Below are 20,802 nucleotides of genomic sequence, written 5' to 3'. Positions count from 1 at the left end.
GAGGAGTATGTGACATTTCATATATGTGAAAGACCCCCCTTCATTCCTGGTCAGTGGGCTCTGGGCCAAGACTTATTAAGGGAAATAGTGTCTTCCTTGAACTTCGACTCTATTCCGAGTGAAGACTTGGTTGTGTTAAGCAGCATAGATATCAGCAGCCAGGAATTAAGATGATCAACGTGAAGTATAAGAGTCAGCACCAAGCAGCCCCTGGACACAACCAAACGGAGGAAACTGAGATTGGAATCACCAACTGTGCCCAACATTTAAGAGCTGCATGGGGCAGTAAAGTGATACCAAGAAACCATGTTGGATTGTAGAAGATTTTAGTAGAAGACAGGTCTGAATAGTTTCCAGGAGCTTCTAAGACTCTAAACATGGAGCTGCTCTTCGGGCCATCCTTTCTCTGCTGTGACTCAAAAAGTCCAGAGAGGATGCTCTGCAGCTCATCCACAGCATGGACTTGCTCCAGTGAGAGGATGGGCCCCTATGATCTTCCATTTACAGCTCAACTCTGAGACTCAGCTTTCAGTGGATGCTGGTCTCGAGTCTTTTAATTACGTGCTTTATTTTTTGGCAACGTGCCTTTTTTTTCTCCCAACTTGTGGTATTGGTCAAGTTGTTATGAATACTGAGGAATGAATCTCACCGTTCATTCAGAGCTCTCTCCTGTGAGAAAAGGAACAAATGCTCAAGCTTCACGCTAGTTTCCCCATCTTTATCTCTCAGTCCACGTGAGATGGTTTTGTTGGCACTATCATAGATTGGGATCAATCCCCAACCTAGTCTTCAGTTCATCTTGCGTTTTAGGACAGCGTAAAGCTGTAGTCGTGAATCATGCCCCGTCTGTCACCAAAGCTCTTAGTTGATCTCATTCTCCAGTGGTTGTGGAGAATACAGTAGAGGTGGTGGTGATGGGGAAATTCCATCTTTTAAGCAAGAAAAGATGGACAGTTTCATGGCGGATTTTTATTTTTCAAATGGGTATTTGAACTGTCATGATTTAATGGCATCTGTTTAATGGCTTTTGCTTCTTTGTTTTATAGAAACAAACAATCACCGCTGTCAAAAAAGAGGTAATTAGTCTCCCAGTTGCGGGGAAGTTTGATTTTAAATCCGCTAACAAATTATATGTACTTTGGCATTATGCTCTGTACTCAGAATGAAATGAAAACCATGTGTGATGTTCAAACAATTGTTTCCCAATTAATGGACGGTGCAGAATGACAAAGCATCTTTTTTGTAAGATCTGAATGGGGCTGATGCTGAGACTCAGGATCTGAAATGCTCCCAGAAGGCACAGATCTGAGGGATGTGGGAGCCAGTGCTGCAGACTGTCTGCTCCCCACCCTGGCTGTGCTCCTACACTTACAGGGCTGTTCAGAATCTGTCCAGGGTGGTATGTTACCTGTTTGGCAAATCTTGTATCCCGGGCCCTGGGATAGACAAAGCCTGGGTAAGACAGAGCCCTGGGAAGCATTGGCCATTGAGGTTAGCTCTGCTTCTGGCAGAGGCACGTGAGGGAAAAGCTAAGGATCTATCTCCATGTCTTGGTTTAATGCTGCTTAGAATTTTTTTTTTCAGTTGATGCCTTTTCTTAGACTAACACGTGATGAGTTAAGGAGGCCCCTAATTTGGAGTTCGGGGTCACCTGTCTACTGTGGGCCTGCACCCTCTTGGTACTGAGGTGGCTGACTTGAAGGAATGGAATGGGGTGCTATGATGGTTAAATGGCTTCTGGTTCTGGAGGCCATATGTAAGTGTCAGTGTTATTGACACTCAAGGGTGAGGAAGTTGGACGTTTTCTAACAACTGTGTCTCTTCCAGATCATGTATTACCAGCAGGCCTTAATGAGGTCCACGGTGAAGTCCTCAGTGTCCCTTGGAGGGTATGTGCCTAATGTCTTGGTCTTGCTGAGGTTTGAACAATAGGTGGACGAGAGGAGAACTTCTGCTTTAAGGCAAACTTGAAAGTCATAGCCTGACTTAAGATCCTAAAGGATTCTGAGGGACAAGAGCAGTGTCTTACGGGTGAAGTTCCTAGTTCTTCTCTCAGTGTGAGTCTCCAGGTCTCATCTTGGATTAGGCAAAATCGGGGGCGAGTGAGGTTCTATAGAAGTCTGGAAGAGTTGAAAGTTCACAGACCGCACCCTGTGGGGATCCACGATAGCCTGTGTTCTTGTCATTACTCACTCAAATTTATTAGGGATATGTGGGTTATGTTTACTGGTTCAATGTACTGTTAAAATGTCCATCATTAATCTTTGATTTAAAATCCAATTAGGGTAAATTGGAAATTTATGTTTGATTGATTGAATATTCTGGCTACCTTGATCCATTCCCCCATAGGACATTATTTTGGAGACAGAGAGGGTTCAGTGCTCCCCGAATGTAAACAGTTATACTTTTGAAATGTGGAATTCATTTTAGGACCACCTTGCTGGCTCTGGGATTTTTCTGCACAGTGAAAAGGGACCTGGCTGATTCCTGGGGATGCATAACGTGACTAATCGTTTACTCTGACTGTGTGAGAACTCGGGTGCTGGAACTGACGGAGACTGAAGATGCCGTGTTTCGTCCATTGCCTTTCTTCTCATCCTGTTAGGGGTTAGGTTCTTGTAAAAACCTTCATATATCTTTTTACATCTTCCCAAATCCCTAGTTTGCAAAAATACCGCCTGCCCGAGAAAATGCACCCTGACCTCACTCACACTTTTCAGCGACTCGTGTCTGCTGCTGCTGAGCCTGGACACAGATGAGAGTGCACCGGGCACTCAGTGGACACCCACTTTGGGTTATAATGATACTCATTGTTCTGTGATAACATCAAAACTGTCTACTCTGATGTTCCAGAAACCCAGCTTCATGAAACCAAACAGAAAGGGCATTGAAGGAGATTCAGAGGCTACTGGATACTTCCTAGACCACTTTCCAATTTTTATTTGTCTCAGAGCCTCATTACTGTAATTTTGACATCATTAGTGTTTGGACCTGTGGGCCAGTTTTTTCTTTTTCTTCTCTTCAGCGAGTCTGCTGTAAAGGTCTAACTGAAGAATAAGAGAGTCTTGAGAGAAATGAAGCCAAGGGGATTGAGTCCTGCACAGAATGCACCCAGTGCTCTGGTTTATCCCTAGGGCATCAAAATGCTGTGGCTGTGGGCAGACTTTGTGGCAGGCGTCTTATGTGTATACCGTGGATGCAATACCCCACCTATGGGGTGGAGGCACGGCAGGTTTTTCCAGACTGCCCAGACACCAGGAAAAGCGTTGACTCAGAAGGTCTAACTCAATAGAAGGAATTAGTTCTTGCCCACATTTGTGAGTGTGGGATTCACACCTCAATGAGACCATAGGTTTTGAATAATGGGTCTGAGTTCGCAAACCTAGGCCTTAGCCTGACGAAAGGTGGAACCCTATGAGACAGCAGAATCTCAGTGAGTCCATGGCAACCACGTGCTTCCAAGATGGTGCCAAGACACCTGTTTGAACACATGCAAACTGAGTTGGCTTTGAATTTGGAAAACTCATGATAAAATGTAAAGGGGCCATATTCTTATGAAATAGGTACAGAGATATTGCAAAGGGACTGGGTTTGGAGACAGCGTTTCGTTTCATGAGTAGAATAGGGACAGATCTTGTGAATACCTGCCCATCTCGAGGGCTATTAGAGCATTTTTCTAAGAAGACAGTAATAAGTATGTAATCAAGTTGATAAAGGAAAAGGAGGACAGGCTGGTCAATCAACCCAAACATTGATTTAGCCTCTTGGGCGTTGAACTTCTAAGAAATCGTTTTCCATTTGCTTTTCAGGATCGTCAAATACAGTGAGCAGTTTTCATCCAATGATGCCATCATGTCAGGCTGCCTCCCTAGCAATCCTTGGATAACAGATGACACCCAGTTCTGGGATTTAAATGCCAAATTGTATGTATTTGATATATTGGGGTTTTTTAAAACAGATTTTTGAGTTATAATTAACATGCCATACAATTCACCCATTTAAAGTATACAATTCAATGGTTTTTACTGTATTCATAGAGTCATGCAACCATCACCACAGTCAATTTTAAAACATTTTCATCACCCAATTAAGAAAGCTGTACCATTTAGCTACCCCCCGCCAATACCCTTCTAGTCCTTGGCAACCACTAATCTACTGTCTGTCTCTTTGGATTTGCCTATTTTGGACATTTTATATAAATGGAATCATACTGCATGTGGTCTTTTGTAACTAGCTTCTTTTACTTAGTATAATGTTTTAGGTTCATCCATGTTGTAGCATGCATCAATGGTTTGTTCCTTTTTATTGCTGAGTAGTATTCCATTATATGGATATACCACATTTTGTTTACCCATTCTTCAGTTGATGGACATTTGGGTTGTCTCTGCCTTTTAGCTATTATGAATAATAGTAATTATGCTGCTATGAACATTCACATACAGGTTTCTGTATTGACGTATGTTTTCTTTTCTCTTGGGTGTATACCTAGGAGTGGAATTGCCAGGTCAAATGGTAACTCTTTGTTCAACAATATATTGTTTTTGAAAAGAAAACGGTCATCTTTATGGCTTTGCATTATTGGTATCTGAGTAGAGTTGGAATAAGTTCCCGGAGGGCGGGGCCGTGAGCTTGCCTTGGCAATTACACCACTCGCTCCTAGGCTCTGTTGGTGAATTTTGAACAGTTACTGCTGCTAACTGGGCCTGCATAAATCTCTTGTTTGGAAGAGGGGCAAGGGCAGCAATGCCGAGGGAGAGTCCAAGCTAGCAAGGAAGGAAGAAGAGAAGGGTCTAGATGTCAAGTCAGAGGGAAAGGTAGAACGGGGGGGGGGGGGAAGGGGCTGGTGTGTGTGTGTAAGACCACCAGGGCATCCCCACCTGAGCCGTGAGGAACATAAGGAACTTACAGGTAGCACAGATCAGCCAGGTAAGCGGGCAGAACTGGGAGCCCTATCGCCTGTTCACACCCCTGCTCTGGGCAGCTGCGGGGTTACGGAGGGCCTCATCTGGAGTTTGGGGTCCCTCATCTGCCAGGGTCAACTGCAGAGCTGAAGACTCTAGAACCACCTTCTGGGGAGTCTTCCCTCCCCCTCTGCAGGCTCCAGTTATTAGGATGGTTTTCTGGAGCCTGTGCCTGTCTCCCAGTGTGTCAGGTAAGAGAGGTGAGTCTTCTTGTGGACAAGGATGTACAGAATTCGGCTTTCCATGGAGGAGAAGGCAGGGCCACATGGCCAGGAAACGGGTTGTCCTGGGAGGGTTTGGGAAGAAGATATGGACAGCTGCTGGATTTTAAATGAAATGGAGAGTGTGGTATTGAAACTTGAGGTAGAGATTTGCTGGTGAAAAGAAGAGGGGTGCTGTTTTGTGTAGGATCCATCATCAGAGGGGACTGGGTGGATGCCAAATGAATGCCCCCCTGTAAACGGGAAGCCTTGTTCTTCAGGGGTTAGATTCTAGAGCAGTATTAAAGTTACCCGGGAAGCTTAAAAAAACAAGCAAAAACCAATGTCTAGCCCCTACCCCCAAAGCCTCCTTTGTGATTGGCCTGGGTTACCCCGTCACCCCGCAGTGGTTTTTAAAAGCTCCCAATGATTTTAATGAGCAGCCAGCATTCACAGGACTGGTTCAGAGCTTTGGCTCCCAGAGTGGGTCTTGGACCAGCAGCGTCAGTGTCCCTGGGGAACTTGTTAGAAATGCAAATTCTTGGGCCCCACCCGAGACCCCTACTGAATCAGAAACTCAGGATGGGACCCAGCAATCTGTGTCTTCATGAGTCTTCCAGGTGATTCTGGGGCACACTGAAGTTGGCACACCACTGTTTTGCTCCAGGCTCTGCTGCTTTTTGTGTGAGCCTGGGCAAGTACTTAACCTCTCTGAGCCTTGGTCGTCTCAGACATAAGGTGGAGATGGCAATATCCAGCTCGCAGTGTTCTCTTAAGGATCCAGTGATGTATGCGTAAGGCACAGTGCTTCACGGATGGCGACACTCCGGGAACGGTGGCTGCTAATGTTACTGCGATATTCTTACTGTTTCATGCTGTTGTTGTGGAAAGTGTAAACCTGCTTGGCTGACTTCAGATCCGTAGACGTGAATTGTACCCGGTCAGAGTTCTGGCCGCTACATCAGTGGGAAACGTGGTGCCATGGACTTGGAAACCTTTGTCCCAAAAGGGCCATGTTGGGTTACAGAGAATTTCATTAGGAATAGGAGGAAAACCACCTATTTTCCTGATTTTCTGGAATGTGAGACCTCAGCTAGCTGGGCTGGAATGTCCTTCCTGGGATCAGGGAGACCTTTCAAAACACGGGAGTGGAGTGTGACTTGTATCTTAGAGGAAGCTCTGGGAGAGGGTGCCTAGGTGATAAGTAGGGCTTCCCGGGGGTGCGTGGCCTGAGGCAGGTACAGGAAGAGCCACCAGATGTCCTCTGTTCCATGGTGAAGGGGCAGCTGTGTGGTGGGCAACAGGTGGAGGCCACAGTACCTGTCACCACTGCTGTTCTGGAATTCTCTCCTGGTCTGGTGTGGCAGCCTGACTCTCCGTGGCCTGTCTCCACAGGCCTGGAGGAGGCATCTGTGTTCTTTTGCCCCAAAGGCTACGGGAGTGGCTGGAGTGGGAGGCCCTCCCTGTGGGCGTACTTCTCATCTTTGGGGTGGCCAGCTCCTGATGTGAGCCCCAGGGGACTTGTCCGAGGCTGCATCTGCCTAGCAAGTGATGACTTGGGTTGTACGTTTGTGCATGGACGTGGAGCGGGGGGAGGATTGGGTTGAGCCCTGGGCTGTGGGACAAATGGAGGTTAGTGGGGGCTAGAGCCCCCCACCCCCACCCCAACCCCTGCCACCGCCCGGCTCAGCCCTCCTCGCATTGAGCGTCTGGTGCATTTACAAATCATCGTTCTTGCAGGGTGGAAATCCCAACCAAGATGCGGGTGGAGCGATGGGCCTTCAACTTCAGTGAATTGATCCGAGACCCCAAGGGTCGACAGAGCTTCCAGTACTTTCTCAAGAAAGAATTCAGTGGTGGGTCTTTGATTTTTTTCAATAAACTTTTTACTTTTAGGAACACTCCTGTCCTGTCGGGCAGAGGGTTTCAAGGACTGCTCAGCAGATATTTTCACAGCTTTGCTCGTGCATCCTCTTAAACAGGCCCTTTATAGACCTCTCCTTTCCATGGGTTCCAAGAAGTCCCACAGGCGTCTGCTCTCACAGTCCACGTTAGCATCATTCACGTTTCCAAGGGCTCCATCTCCTCTGGGTGTCCTCACTTCATGTCACCAGCTCCAGAGCTCCTGCATCCCCTGCCACTAAGGGCAGCTCCTCAGGGAAACTCGACAAGAAAGGAAGCAGAAAAAAGCTTCTCTTTTTGTCTCACCGCCTGGTTTTCTTCAGCTCAGTGCTTCTCTACCCTGGCTGCACACTCAGTTCACTTGGGGATATTTTAAAACCTGTTTGCCTGGCTCCCATCCCCGGAGGTTCCTTTTTGATTGGTTTTGGGGGGAACCTCCCCAGGGGCTTCTAATATACCACTGCCGCAGCTCCTGAGCTGCTTCCTTCGGGGTCTTAGGAGGGTGCGGATTTTAATGGGATGGGTAGGGCCACACTTTCTACCTTGTCTCTGGATGGCTTATCATGGGAGGCACTTGCGACTTCTTAAGCAAATTGCACTGAGGAACATCTGGGAAAACTGAGAAGCCAGAGTAGAACCAGTTTCATTAGGCTGAGCCTTCAATTGACTTCACCACCTTTGCTGAAACACTTACTTTTATGGGACCTGTTTGCTTCCTTACTGAATCCCCGGCCCTGGGGAGCATCACGTTCAAGGCTCAGGGCTCAGCTACTTACTACCCAAGACCCACTTGCCTGTGGGGTTGCTCTGGAAACTAATCCCATGGGACATGCCGTTAGCCCATTTGAGTGATGCAGCACATTATATTACAATAGGGACTCTTGAAAATCCTTCTCTCTAATCAAGCCTAATTGCCATGATGTAATAAAACCCAGAAAAAACGGATGGAAAGGGAAGTGTTCTTAGCGCGGGGCCAGAAGCAACTGGCGAATGAGTGGTTAGGGTGCCATCTAGTGGCAAAGTGACAAACCACACCCTGAGCCTATCCCACCTACACATTAGTAACAGAGAATCCATGAAAAAGATTTCCCTCCATTCTTAAAAGAGTACTGTCGGTGATATCCTCATGAGCGTCCCTAGGCTTCACGTATGAACAGGGCAGATGAATCATGAGTTTATTTAATTAAAATTTTTAATTGAGCTATAATTTGCATACCATATAATTTGCCCTTTTAAAACATACAGTTCAATGGTTTTTATATATTCACAAAGTTGTGCAACCATCACTACTATATAATTCCAGAACATTTTCAACATCTCAAAAAGAAACCCCTTACCCATTAGAAGCCATTCTCTATTCCTCTGTTCCCCACTTCCTCCCTCCGCACCAGTCGTGGGCAACTACTAATCTACTTTCCATCTTCATAGATGTGCCTATTCTGGATATGTGATATAAGTGGAATAATGCAATATGTGACCATTGTCTTCTTTTGCTTAGCATAGTATTTTCAAGGTTCATCCACGTGGTAGCACGTAAAGTGATTCGCTCCATTTTATGGCCAAATATTCTGTTGTATGGCTATACCACATCTTGTTTATCCGTTCATCAGTTGGTGGACATTTGGGTTGTCTCCACCTTTTGGCTACTGTGAATAATTGCTCATTTAGTTTTAACCCTAAGCAATTAATCGTCTTTTGCATGGGGAGGGGGCCTGCAGTCCACTTGATGTAAGAGGATTGGCAGTCACTAAGAGCATCGCCGGCCTGTTTACTCCTGCCTGTGATCTGAGTCCAAAGAACACCCTGAAGAGGAATGGCCTGTGTAGAGTTAGGGGACGGATGTCAACTAGTTTAGAATTGTGTAGCCTTTTCCAGTCTGCGGTACCTGGGAGCTTTGCAAAAAATGCTATAAAAGGAGAGGAGGGGATGCTCTTGTTCACGTCTCCACATCACAGCGTTCTGTGATTTATGTATACACACACACACATGCACACACATGAATACAATGCACACACATACACACATGGGCACGCACATACACAGACATACGTGCACACACACCCACACCACATACAGGCTCTTGCTCTCCCACTGGTGTGACCGTCTTTATTTTCTCAGGCAAAAATTGCCACCTGGGATGGCTGTGCCAAGGCATTCGCAGTGTACTTAGGTGCTGGGGAAATGGGTTAGAGAACTTCAAGCTGGAAGGGAATGAAGTTGTGAGGAGTCTAACTTGCCTTCTGGGCCCGGAGGAGCAGAGTCGCTCTGGCTCAGGTGACCCTCTGTTAAGTGGCCCCGTGGCCAGGCTGCCCTGAGAGTCGGTCGTCAGCATTGCTGCTTGAGCAGCCTCTCTGTAAGCAGCTGGCATATGCCCTGTGAGGGGCTCTAACAGTTGGGGTCTCTGTGCACAAATAAAGGAGGCAGAAGTCATGCACAGTGATTGAGCATGAGCAAAGTAAACAGGGGCCTTCGTGAAGAAAACCTGTTGCATGGCGGCGCATGTTTACAAGCCTAATCGTGTGTGGCCTTGTTCAAACAATATTTGCTACGGCCAAATTCTGGGACAGAAAAAACGTGACAGCCTCTGGGGGTTGATATGAGCTCTGGCCTGTGTATCGTTGGGGAAAGAGCCGTGTTCACAGCAGCCACGTGTGGCTGCAAACATGGTGGCTGCTGAGTTCATTTCAGAGAACACGTGTGGAGTGCTTGTTCGGTTAACAGTGCTCTCCCGGGCCCTGGCAGTAAGTCGTGGGTCCTTCTCACAAGGAGTGTTTTGACCGACCTCACAACGTACTGTGGCTTGTTCTCCAGAAGGGAAGATGTTCACCGTGCCGGGGAACTGAGTCCATCCCAGCTGACCCATTTCTTCTCTTTCCTCTTTTCTTCTCCCAACTTGTTTCCTGTCTGTCTGCTGTCTCCGTGGACCCCCTCCTGCCACGCAGGGGAGAATCTGGGATTCTGGGAAGCCTGTGAGGATCTGAAGTATGGAGATCAGTCCAAGGTCAAGGAGAAAGCAGAGGAGATTTACAAGTGAGGATTAGCCAGACTGTTGGAGGATCCTCCGCTTGGGTCCCCACTGGCCACCCCTTTGCGTGTGAGGTGGGGATGGAACGGGAGGTACCACCCTCCTCGAGTCAGCCTCAGTCGCTGCCCCTGTCATGCTTGGAAAGGCTTGGGGGTCCTCTGAAGAAAGCCTGGTGAGGCACATCGTGGGATTCCCCTGCTCCTAGGGGATATGCTAAGGAGTTTAAAAAGCCAGCTGCCCTAGGGGGCTGGCCCCATGGCCTGGTGGTTAAGTTCAGTAGGCTTCTCTTTGGCAGCCTGGGTTCAATTTCCCAAGCTTGGACCTCCATCACTCGTCAGTGGCGATGCTGTGGCGGTGACCCACATATAAAACAGAGGCAGATTGGCACAGATGTTAACTCAGGGCGAATCTTCCACAAAAGGAGGAGGATTGGCAACAGATGTTAGCTCAGGGTGAATCTTCCTCAGCAAAAAAAAAAAAAAGCCAGCTGCCCTGTATTATAGCCCGAGATGATTTGTCTTTGACTAAACCTTCTTAGGGCTCCTGAGAGAGGTGTGTGTGTGTGAGAGAGAAAAGAAAGAAAATAGGTGAGATGGGAAAACCTATTCCCCAGGCCATCTTAGAGAAGTGAGGACCATGAGGGCAGGGAGGTCCCCCGAGTGTCTGGGACAGGGAGCCCAGCTTGGGGTACAGATGTGGACCATCTCTTGTTTTTCACTGAGTGGCTCTGGGCCGCACTTGCTCAGTGTAGCAGTAAGTCCGTCCTCCTCCACGCCTGGCTCTCCTCCAGATTACTAAGAGCCGAGGGTGGTTCTCCTGATGGCCGGGTAGAGGACAGGGGAGGTGTGATGAGACCACCGGGCTGTTGAGGTGCAGAGCTGCTGACACTTGCACCCATCCCCTCCCCCCCAGCCTGGAGGGTGCTCTGAGCTTGGTGTGGTGACATCCCTGCTGGCCCTTCTCTCTGCACCAGCCACAGTGGACACCCGTCTTGGTCTCTGAGGCCCAGTGCATTTAGTTCCTACTCGTAGACTTAGCTGTAGTTCTCTGAGACCAAACACCGTGCTGGGAGGGAAGCAGCCCTCCACAGCCACCGGACTGGCGCTGAGCTTCAGGCAGTGAGCCAGATGCCTGCCCCGCCCCCTGAGCACTTAGCCTTTTGTTCTCTTGCGTCCGTCCTTCTCTTGGACTCAGAATGGACCATCCCGGTTTTCAGAGAGGCGCTAACACCACTGCAGGGAGGAGCTTGAGCTCCATCTCCGCATACTTAGGGGCTCCTGTACTTTCTCAAAAGTGTGCCCACCTTCTCCCCCAGGGAGGGACTCTGCACACCAAGAGAAGTGGGGGTGAAGGGAGGTTGTTGTTCCAGGAGGGTCCCGTGACGTCCTTCCCCGGAATGATGGTGCCTGACGGCCTCACCCGTGATGACACACGCACGACTCCTGATTCCACAAATCTGCCAGGGAACTTCCTGCCTCCACCTTCACAGCAGCTCCTCCTTCCCCAGGCTCCTCAGTTACAGAATCTTAGTCTGAATTCCAGAATTTTAATGTACGGTTGGGAGTGTGGCAAAATATCCAGGGGAGTACTTCTAACCCCACAAGGACTCAGAATGGGAAATTGCAGGGAGCCCCGAGGGCCCGAGATCCCAGCTTGACCCACAGGACTCAGGAAGCGTGGCCGAGCCTGGTTCTCACTGGGGCCAGTGGCAAGGATGCTCAGGTCATCAAACCTCGGGACACTGGGATTAGGGGCTGCCTCCCAGCTCAGCATTTGAGATTCATCACCCCACACATCTAGACTGGGCCAAGGGGGAACAGAGGCCGCAGAACACCTGTTTGGAGGTGTCCTTGCCTGGTTCCAGGTGGGGCCCAAATCCTGCTAAATAAGTTGGAGACTGGATTCTTCACCCTAATGGCTAGGGCTTAATCCAACCTGGATTACCTAACCCGTCTTCTGCTCTCTCTATTAGAGATTGGGAACACCAAAGTTAAAATATTCACATTCCCAATACTAGCATGCCTGCTTTCCTGCTTCTAGGAAATGTTGCTTGACAGCCTGTTCAAACTCTTTGGCGTTTCCTAAAAAGGGACCGCTTTTATCCCGATGACCTGAGCCATGTCCAGCCCTCCCTCCCAAGCAGCTGTGAACTTTTCATTAGCCAGCTTGGTTTAGCTAGTTTCGCTGACGTTTTCCTGCCTGGCCCAGGCTATTCCTGGCCCCAGGGGCGAGGCGGTGGATCAACATAGACGGCAAAACCATGGACATCACCGTCAAGGGGCTGAGGCATCCCCACCGCTACGTGCTGGATGCTGCGCAAACCCACATCTACATGCTCATGAAGAAGGTAGGTGGGGTCTGTGCCGAGGATACTCGGGGGCCAGGAAGCCCTTCCCTCCCCCAGTACCTGGAAAGTTCCTTACCTGTGGGAGAAAGGAAGATAATACGTGGTTACTGCTTTGCTGGTGTTGGGATGCTTGTGTCTTCCACATGTCCTGTGCTGGAACCTCCTTGAGCCCCCAGCTCACTGGCCAGGGAGGACCACCTGCAGAAGCTGTATGGATTCTTACGGGCCTCTGTCTCTGCAGTCATGGTACAGGCAGTAATGACATTGGTCATTGGTACGCAGACAACCCACGAGGTTGGCATCACTTCTCCAGAGTCCAGTAGTTTGCCCAAGCCCTCACCAGAGGTGGAGCTGGGGTTCAAACTTGGGCTGCCTGAGTCTGAAGGCCAAGCTCTTAGTCACTACCGTAGAATGGTGGCAGTTCTGGTGGCCTGGCCCTAAGCAAATATAACATGGGGGGGGTTTAGTATCTGAAAGAGAAACATTCGGTGAGAAACCCTGTGAGAATTCAGCTTGGCTTCTAGATTATTAATAAAAAGTGAACATGGTGAACTTTTTCCAGGAAATTGTTAGAAAAAAAAAAAAGGGAACCTGAAAGAAAATCAGTCAGTTTCTTAAGAAATTAGAATTTGAGGCTCAGAGTTAGCCTTAGACAAGATGTCTAGTGTGGCTCCTATTTGGTGGCATCCCCAACAAGACTTTCTTCAGTAGCTTCAACTTCTCACATAGCAATTATTTCTTTTATGGCCAAGTATCTCTAGAAACTTCATTTATGCTGTGGGTTTGCGCAAATGGCCAACTTCTATTAGCTTCTCGATTTTATATTTTATTTAGTCTTTTATGTGTATTTCGTTATAAAGAAATGTTTTTACTTAACTTTTAAAATATGCAGTAATTTAGAATTTTCAGCAAGCCAGATGAGCCATTTTTTCCTACTATTTGTTTTTCATCAGTGAGGTTTCTCTGTGTTTACCGTAAAAGAAAATTCACAGCAAGTTTTCTTTAATAATGATCTTCTTCAATGTATTTGAAAATACATTTTGATTCTTAAAAATGTGGTTTTCATGCAATCTTTTAGGGAGATCCCCAGGGAAGTCAGCTGCTAGCCAGGACAAAACAGAGTCCCGGGTAACGTAAGAAAGGAATGATATATATGCTTATTGGACTCTGTGTCACTCTAGGCCATGTCGTATGACAGTAAACTCAACATGACCCAATGGTTCCATAATCCTTATTCCTAGACTGTCTTCTAGTTCTCACTTAGTCTTTAGAATGGTACCATTTCAATAAATTTAAAAAGATGTTCTCAATTTGTTGTAGAGAAATTCTCACAGTTGTCGCTGTGGGCTTCATCTCATATTTGCTATGACTAGAGTTTTCAGTTGGCTTGGAAGTAGCTGGTGTTCTTCTCTGAACCTGCCCAGGACCCCAGGAAATATCCACACGAGAGGAGTCTGAGGCTGGGTCTTTTGTTTTTGTTTTTGTATTTTCTTGCCTTTATACCCAGATTCAGGGCAGAAAGGGATGTTAGCGGGCTTCGAAGTGGGCTCCATGCTCACGCCTGTTCATTTTCCCTGGAAGAAGGTTTTGGGTGGTAGAGGTTGGACACAGGTGTCTTCTTGTCTCATGCCTGCCTCACTGGAACCCCAGGTGGATTTTAGTGTGAGGGCTGTAGACCGTGGTTCTCTAACCTCTAGTGCAGCAGAATCGCCTGGAGGCCTATTAAGACTCAGATTGTCCCACCCCAGAGTTTCTGAGTCAGTAGGACTAGGGCTGGCCTGAGAATGTGTATTTCTAGCCAGTTGCCAGGTGAAATTGATGCTGTTGGTCTGGGGGCCACACATGAGAACTGTTGCTTCAGACACACACAGAACACCTTTCACACAAGGAGACACATTCACTTAACTTCGCCGTCTGGCTGCCGAGAGAGGGCTTGAGAATGGCAAGTGCATTTGTTTGATTTGACACTTTCCCTCTCGTAATTACTGTTTTTCTCTTGTTCCCACTAGGATTCTTATGCTCGCTATTTAAAATCTCCAATCTATAAGGAAATGCTGGCCAAAGCTATTGAACCTCAGGAAACCACCAAGAGAAGGCAAGTGGAACGGTCTGTAATTGCTGGTTGCCTGCTGTTTTGTTTACAGAGAAGTGAGCGACTCTTTCAGCCTAATGGCCGTGATTGAGATATTTGCATGATGAAAATATTGAGGACTGGGAAGTACTGCTTGGGGTATGATTGTCTCATTGGCTTCATAATGCCCTGAAATCACCCTAGCAAGATTTCCTGAGTAATTACTGCCAGTAAGTTTTGTTTCCGTAATGCTGGTTTGAAAGACTTTTGATTATCAGACCGATCATTACCCTTATCACAAATAGAAGCGTCTTATTGGTTTTTCAGTTGTTACACTTCACCTCCCAAACTGATGTATGGGAATTAATTTAGCCACGTCCTCATATCCTTGCAACATCCTAAGGAATAGCAGATTGCACCCCAAGAGAAAGTGGTAGACTGTGTGGGGAAACGACAATGACGTTCTAAGTATCCTGCCTTTTAACTCGCTGGTTCTCATCTTCCTTGTGGGAGACGTGGATCATCTCATCTGGCTGAGCCCTTGGGCAAAGAATGAAATAATGTTCTGAAAGGCAATTGGAACTCTTTTTTTTTGGTGAAAAAGAAAATTCTATAGGGTTTGAAGATTCAAAAGAGTAACCAAATGACAGCTTGAGCAGGACGTGGGACATTGGCGGAGGTTTCCCCAGTGCCAGCACATGTCCTATCCCCCCGTGGTTCATAAATGTTCCCCTGTGTGCCAGCTCAGCCCACGCTGGGCTCTTTTCCAGCATCCCCAGTCAGTTCAAAGGAGGGTGGTTGGACCAGAGCCTTTATCAAAGGAGCTTTAAAAAAACCTCCAGCTTGGTTTCATTCTTGAGGATAATGGCCCCGTGGGGAAAAGAAGAGAAAGGACGTCTTTGTGGTGCTGTTCTTCTAGCTTACCTGGTAAGGGAGTTCAGTGTCCCTGGGGACTTGAAAGCTTCTCCTTTAAGCCACAAGAAAGGGCCGTAATAGCTCCGTAAGTCCTGCCAGAAAGTAGGGGGAAGGGAGGGCAGTCTCTAGCTCCGTAAGTCCTGCCAGAAAGTAGGGGGAAGGGAGGGCAGTCTCGTACTCCTCTCTCCAGATCAGTTGGGGCAGACCTGAGAAATCAGCCGGGATCTTCTCCCAGGCACCCCGGGGGCTTTGAGTGCTGTGCTGGCGCTAGACCACAGGGGCAGCGCTGGCTTTGGGGTGGGGATTGAGGTCTGGCAATGTCACTGCTACTGTGATTGAGAATGCACGTGTGAATGCTTTTGTGAAGTGTGAAACCTGGCCTGTAAACACATGGGTATTGCAGTGGGGGTGGGTTTGTTCCATGGCTTGCAGATGTAAGGCAATGTATAAAACTTAATTTTTCCAGAACAAATTAAATTGAGCTCCAAGCCCCCTTCCCTCCCCCCACTTGGCAGGGCTGTTGGGAGACCCAAAATCCAGCATGACATGCTGTCGGGGAGCCTTCTTCCTCCCTGGACTTCTAGGGCCTTATGTTGTCCAGAAATATGGGGACTTCCTGGGTTGTAAGTCTACCATTGCTGCTGAAATGCTTGTTTTCCAAACCTGTGGGTGGCCTGGCTGCTCACCATCACCTGTATCATTCACTCACCTGGAGCTTGTCCTAACCCCCAAGGCCATGATAGAGAGAGTTTGGTCCCAGGAATCCATGTTTGGCTTCTGTAGAAGGTTCTGACTTATCCGGTACATGCACACAGTACCACCAACTCACCAACCCTCAGGCTCTTCCCCCCTTTCTGTGCTCATTGAGCCTGGCCGTCTTGGACAGCCCAGCTCTCTCCCTCCTTCTCAGAACCTTGGCTTTTGAAAACAAATGCTCCAACTCTCCCCTGATGCAAGAACTCTGGGCTTCCAGTACCCTAACCTTTCTCGCCCCTTCTTTCAGGAAGAGCCTATAAGGAAGTTAAGATGACAAATTGATTTCTAAACATTGTAGAAGGTATGTCTGTAATCGTCACCATCCAAGCAGCTTCCTGTGCCTAGCCTAAAATCTGATGGCAGTTGGGACTTGCTGTGGTCCCATCCTCCAAGGTGGGGGAGAAAAGAGCTGAGGTTGGACATGCGTATGAGGACCCCACTTGAGGTTCACGGGAGAAAGAGGGAACAAGTCCCGATTCTGGCCTTCCAGCCCTGCCTCCCACCAGGTGTTACAGTGTCATTGTTGGGCAAGCAGTGTAGCTTTCCGCCAACTGCCGATCCTGTCCTTCCTTCCAGCTCCGGCCTCCCATTTATGCGGCGGCACCTGCGCTCCAGCCCGAGCCCTGTCATCCTGAGGCAGCTGGAGGAAGAAGCCAAGGCTCGAGAAGCAGCCACTACGGTGGACATCACCCAGGTCATGAGCAAGCTGGACCGTAGGAGCCAACTCAAAAGAGAGCTGCCTCCTAAATAAATCTGCGATTCTGGGCGGGTGGGGTGGGGTGTGCACTTGGGAGAGGCAGACAAAGAAAGGCAGAGTCAGAGTCTAGAGGATTCCCTTCCCCATTAGTGGGGCGGTGGGGTAGCCAGGTTCATCCCATCTTCCTCTGACCCCCGTCATGGCAGACTTCCCAATACCACAGCAACTAGTGCTGGTTTTCCCGCTAACTCACCAACGGACACGGTCGGCAATGGTGGGGGGAGGTCACCTGACTCAGTTGCTGTGTGACACCTGTCTTACCTTTGGGAGTTCTTGTAGTGACAACTGTAGAGAGAACAGGCTGCCTTGTGTGCCACCATTTGCTTTGGAAAATTAAAGAGAAGGCCTCTCCCCACCCCTGAGGCGTAGTTGTTTCAGGCGTTTGTTTAAAATAGCTTACTGAAGCTCCTCATCCCATCGCTGCGGTTTAGACTCTGCTTCTAAAGCAGTCTGAGATCCTGTGGGGGCGAGTTGCAGGGTTTCCCTAAAGATGCCCTTCCCCCGGACTCCTTGGTCGCCGCTGCCTGGAAAGGCCCTGCTGAGACATTTTCGTTTCAGCTTGTTCTTAGTCACAGGTATTGAGGGCTGGTGGGCTCTCTCCTTCCGTCTCGTCTCCTCATCCTCTTATTCATGCTGGGGCGATAGGGAGCTTGTAGGAATGAATGATTCAGGCCTGAGGCCTCCAGAACGGTCAAGGTGAAGTGGCCTTCTGAGAAGCATCACTTTGGGTCAAGGACAAAGGCACTGATGTCTTCATTCACGGGAGGAGGGATGGTCGATATCTGTGACATTTTCAAGATGAATCAGAGTCAAAGATAACACTCTCTGGGATGTTTTCTAAATGTTGGCGCTTCCCTGCTCTGTAGCTGTAGACCAGGCCAGCCCTGTGGTCCGGGGTTGGGGGAGGACAGGTTGAACTCTGACCTTGGGAGGCCTATGAGGTAATTCTTGAAGTTAGCTTTTCCTTCTATGCCTGTGTAAGAATGTGAAGGAGATAGAACAAGTCGATGAGCCAGGGACGGACCTTGCTCAAGAAGACTCCCTCATTCAACACATTTACATCCTATGTGCCAGGCATCAGTGAATAAAATAGATGTGGTCCCTGTCTCATGGAGCTTATAGTCTAGGACTGACAAAAAATAATGAAGCCAGCTATATCATGTAGCTGTTGCTTGTAACAAACAACCACACAACTAGCGTGGCATACAATAATAAGTGTCTATTGCTTAGGCGTGCAGGGCCATCCATGTGGCTCTGTTGATCCCGGTGGGGCTCACTCCCATGCTTGGGGGTTGATCTGCAGTGGCCTAGGCTGGGATGAGTGGGATGATTCTGCTGTGGTTCCTGTGTCTCTCGTTCTCCAACAGCCTAGCCTACACATGATCCTATGGTGATGGCAGAACTGCAAAGGAGTGAGTAGAAACACATAAGGTTCTTGACGGGTAGGCTTGGAACTGGCCCGTGGTCTCTTCCACCTCATTTTGTTGGCCAAAGCAAGTCACAAAGCTAGCCTCGAATCAAGGCGTGGGGAAATAGACCTTATCTCTTTAGTGAGAGAAGTTTCAAAGTCTCATGACAGAAGACATGGAGATGTGGGCGGGCGGGGGGGCGTGGTATGTGAAGAATTGAGGCCATCATTGCAATCAACAACACAAATATATGATAAAGCCTGTAGAATGTGTTATAAAGGAAACGGATGTGGTACTATGATAGGGAAGGTGGGGGTGTATAGACTAAGGAGGCCTCTCTGAGGTGGTGACAGATAAGCAGAGGATGAGAAAGAGTTGGCCATACATAGGATGTGGCTAGGCAGGGAGAGCTTTCCAAGCAGAGGGGACTGCATGGGCAAAGGCCCAGTGGTGGGAAATGGCTCAGAATGAACTGAAAGGCCAGGTGAGAGGAGTCTGGTGGACAAGGGGGAAATGGTACGAGATGAGGTTAGAGAGTTCGGCAGGGCCAGGTCATTGAGGACTTTCTAGGCCATTGTAAGGAGTTTGTGGCTCTTGGTTTCATGTTAGCAAAATTATTCCATTACTCTCCATTTTCCCTACTCATAGACTGGTTTACAGTCTGAAAGAGAAGCTAGAGATATACCTTGTTTATCTCTCTTTTGAAGAATATGGGAGTCCTCCAACTCAGGGAGGGCGCCCCAAGCAGAAATTTCAGGTAATGAGCCATTGTAAACTGAGTGACAGGAGGGGAGGGACCATATCTATCTCACTCACCACTGGAAGTCTAATGCCTGAGTCCTGGAGGATTCTGCATAAATGTGTATTACATGAATGGATGAATGGATGGATGGATGGATGGATGGAAACAGCCCTGGATTTGGAGGAGGCCTCTCGGGCTCCGGTCCTGGTTCTCCCACTAGCCATGTGGTCTTGATCAAGTCACTTCACCTCTCTGCTTCCTGATTTGTGGAATGAGGGGTGGGGACCAGATCTATGCTTCTTAGAACGTGCTTTGTGAATTCAAGGAGGGTGCCCATCCTGAGGCATCAATTTTACTTGAAGATTTGGAGTGGGTGGAAAGTTAGGTAATTTAAAAAATGTCACATTAAAATAATCATGAATATATTATGAGTTAGATGCAAAATGTACATGAATTTTTTAAGATAAAATTTGAGACATCAAAGACATTTCATGTGTGACTGTGGCAGGTTCAGGTTTTGCCCTCAGACTCCTGGGAAGCATGTTTACCCGACTCTTGTACTGTTTGTCCTGCTTTCGTGGGAAAGTTTGAGAAGTATGAAACCAGAGATATTTGCTCTCCCTTCTAGTTACCCCATATGAGCTGAGATTACACATGTAGCAAAATGGTGGTGAGGATCGTGGGGGTGTGGAATCCTCCAGGTTACATGGTATGTCTTGTTCATCTTTGACTCAACCATCCCCCATCCCACTCCCCACGTGTGAGATGTGTTTCCTTCACATGTCTCTTGTCCTCCAATAGACTACCAGGTACTCTGTGTCAGACACATACTAGTCAGATACATATGTTGATGGAAACCTTCTCAATGTCAGACACTCAAGGATCCCACCATCTAATGAGAGATGCAGGCATGTAAACAATGTAGGTCGTTATTCTTTATTGGATGAATGGGTGAATAAGTGTTTCAACATTATGCATCTACAGGAAGGTAGATGATAAATGGCTTCACTCCTGGATGGCAACAGTTACATTTCACAAATGTATTTGAAACACCTGTTTTGTGTAAGAACCATTGGTGGGTGCTAAGGCAAATGCAAAAATGGACAAGATGTTCACTGCTCACAAGGGGCTGACATGGGTGCGTAGATGCAAATGGGAGTAACAAGAGGCAGAATGCAGTCGAGGCTGGCTGGCGTCCAACGTGTTAGAAGACCACAGGGGTGGGAGAGAATGGTTTGGCCTGGGGGATCGAGGGAATCCACCAGGAAATGCTCATGTGGGGTAGTAAAGGAGCCACAGGTTCTACCCAGGTTTGAGGTTTTGTAAGAGTGTCTGCTGCTAGACTCGAGCAAGTGGCAGCTGCTCCCGCTAGCTTCGTTTCTGTGCATCAAATATAACAGTAGCCCCACAGGGCCTATTTGAGTCTCAAATAGCATCAAAAATAGTTCTTATTTGGACAGTGTTATTGATATATTGAAATCATTATGATATTCTCTATTATGTCATGTTTAGGCACTATCTTAATTCCTTAATGTCAAATTTTAAACAGCTTGAGTCTCTCTACCCACGTTCTTGTATAACTTATGCTAGGAAATAAGTAATGCTATAAGCCACCAGGATTTCCTTTGTAGAATTTCATTTTCAAGCTTGGCTTTTAGAGAAAAGACTGCATTTGTTGTTGAGAGTTGAGTGGAGGTACAAGGGCTCAGGACAAGAA

The 20,802-nt window shown here is 47.9% G+C and overlaps 1 protein-coding gene across 2 annotated transcripts in view; it reads left to right on the top strand.

Moving 5' to 3' along the window:
* RGS9 (regulator of G protein signaling 9) overlaps positions 1 to 20,802 on the top strand; it is a 64,019-nt gene that overhangs the window by 34,874 nt on the left and 8,343 nt on the right. For both annotated transcript variants that reach the window (XM_070483479.1, XM_070483478.1), the window contains exons 10-17: positions 1,047 to 1,076; positions 1,828 to 1,889; positions 3,810 to 3,923; positions 6,902 to 7,017; positions 10,006 to 10,093; positions 12,297 to 12,435; positions 14,445 to 14,530; positions 16,754 to 16,871. In XM_070483479.1, coding sequence (XP_070339580.1) covers positions 1,047 to 1,076; positions 1,828 to 1,889; positions 3,810 to 3,923; positions 6,902 to 7,017; positions 10,006 to 10,093; positions 12,297 to 12,435; positions 14,445 to 14,530; positions 16,754 to 16,871 — 753 coding nt within the window. The remainder of the gene's footprint in view (positions 1 to 1,046; positions 1,077 to 1,827; positions 1,890 to 3,809; positions 3,924 to 6,901; positions 7,018 to 10,005; positions 10,094 to 12,296; positions 12,436 to 14,444; positions 14,531 to 16,753; positions 16,872 to 20,802) is intronic.

This window comes from Equus asinus, chromosome 13 (assembly GCF_041296235.1).
Source record: "Equus asinus isolate D_3611 breed Donkey chromosome 13, EquAss-T2T_v2, whole genome shotgun sequence".
NCBI lineage: Eukaryota > Metazoa > Chordata > Mammalia > Perissodactyla > Equidae > Equus > Equus asinus.
The sequence above is the reverse complement of the archived record's forward strand: the minus strand, read 5'-3'. Positions and strand labels throughout refer to the sequence as shown.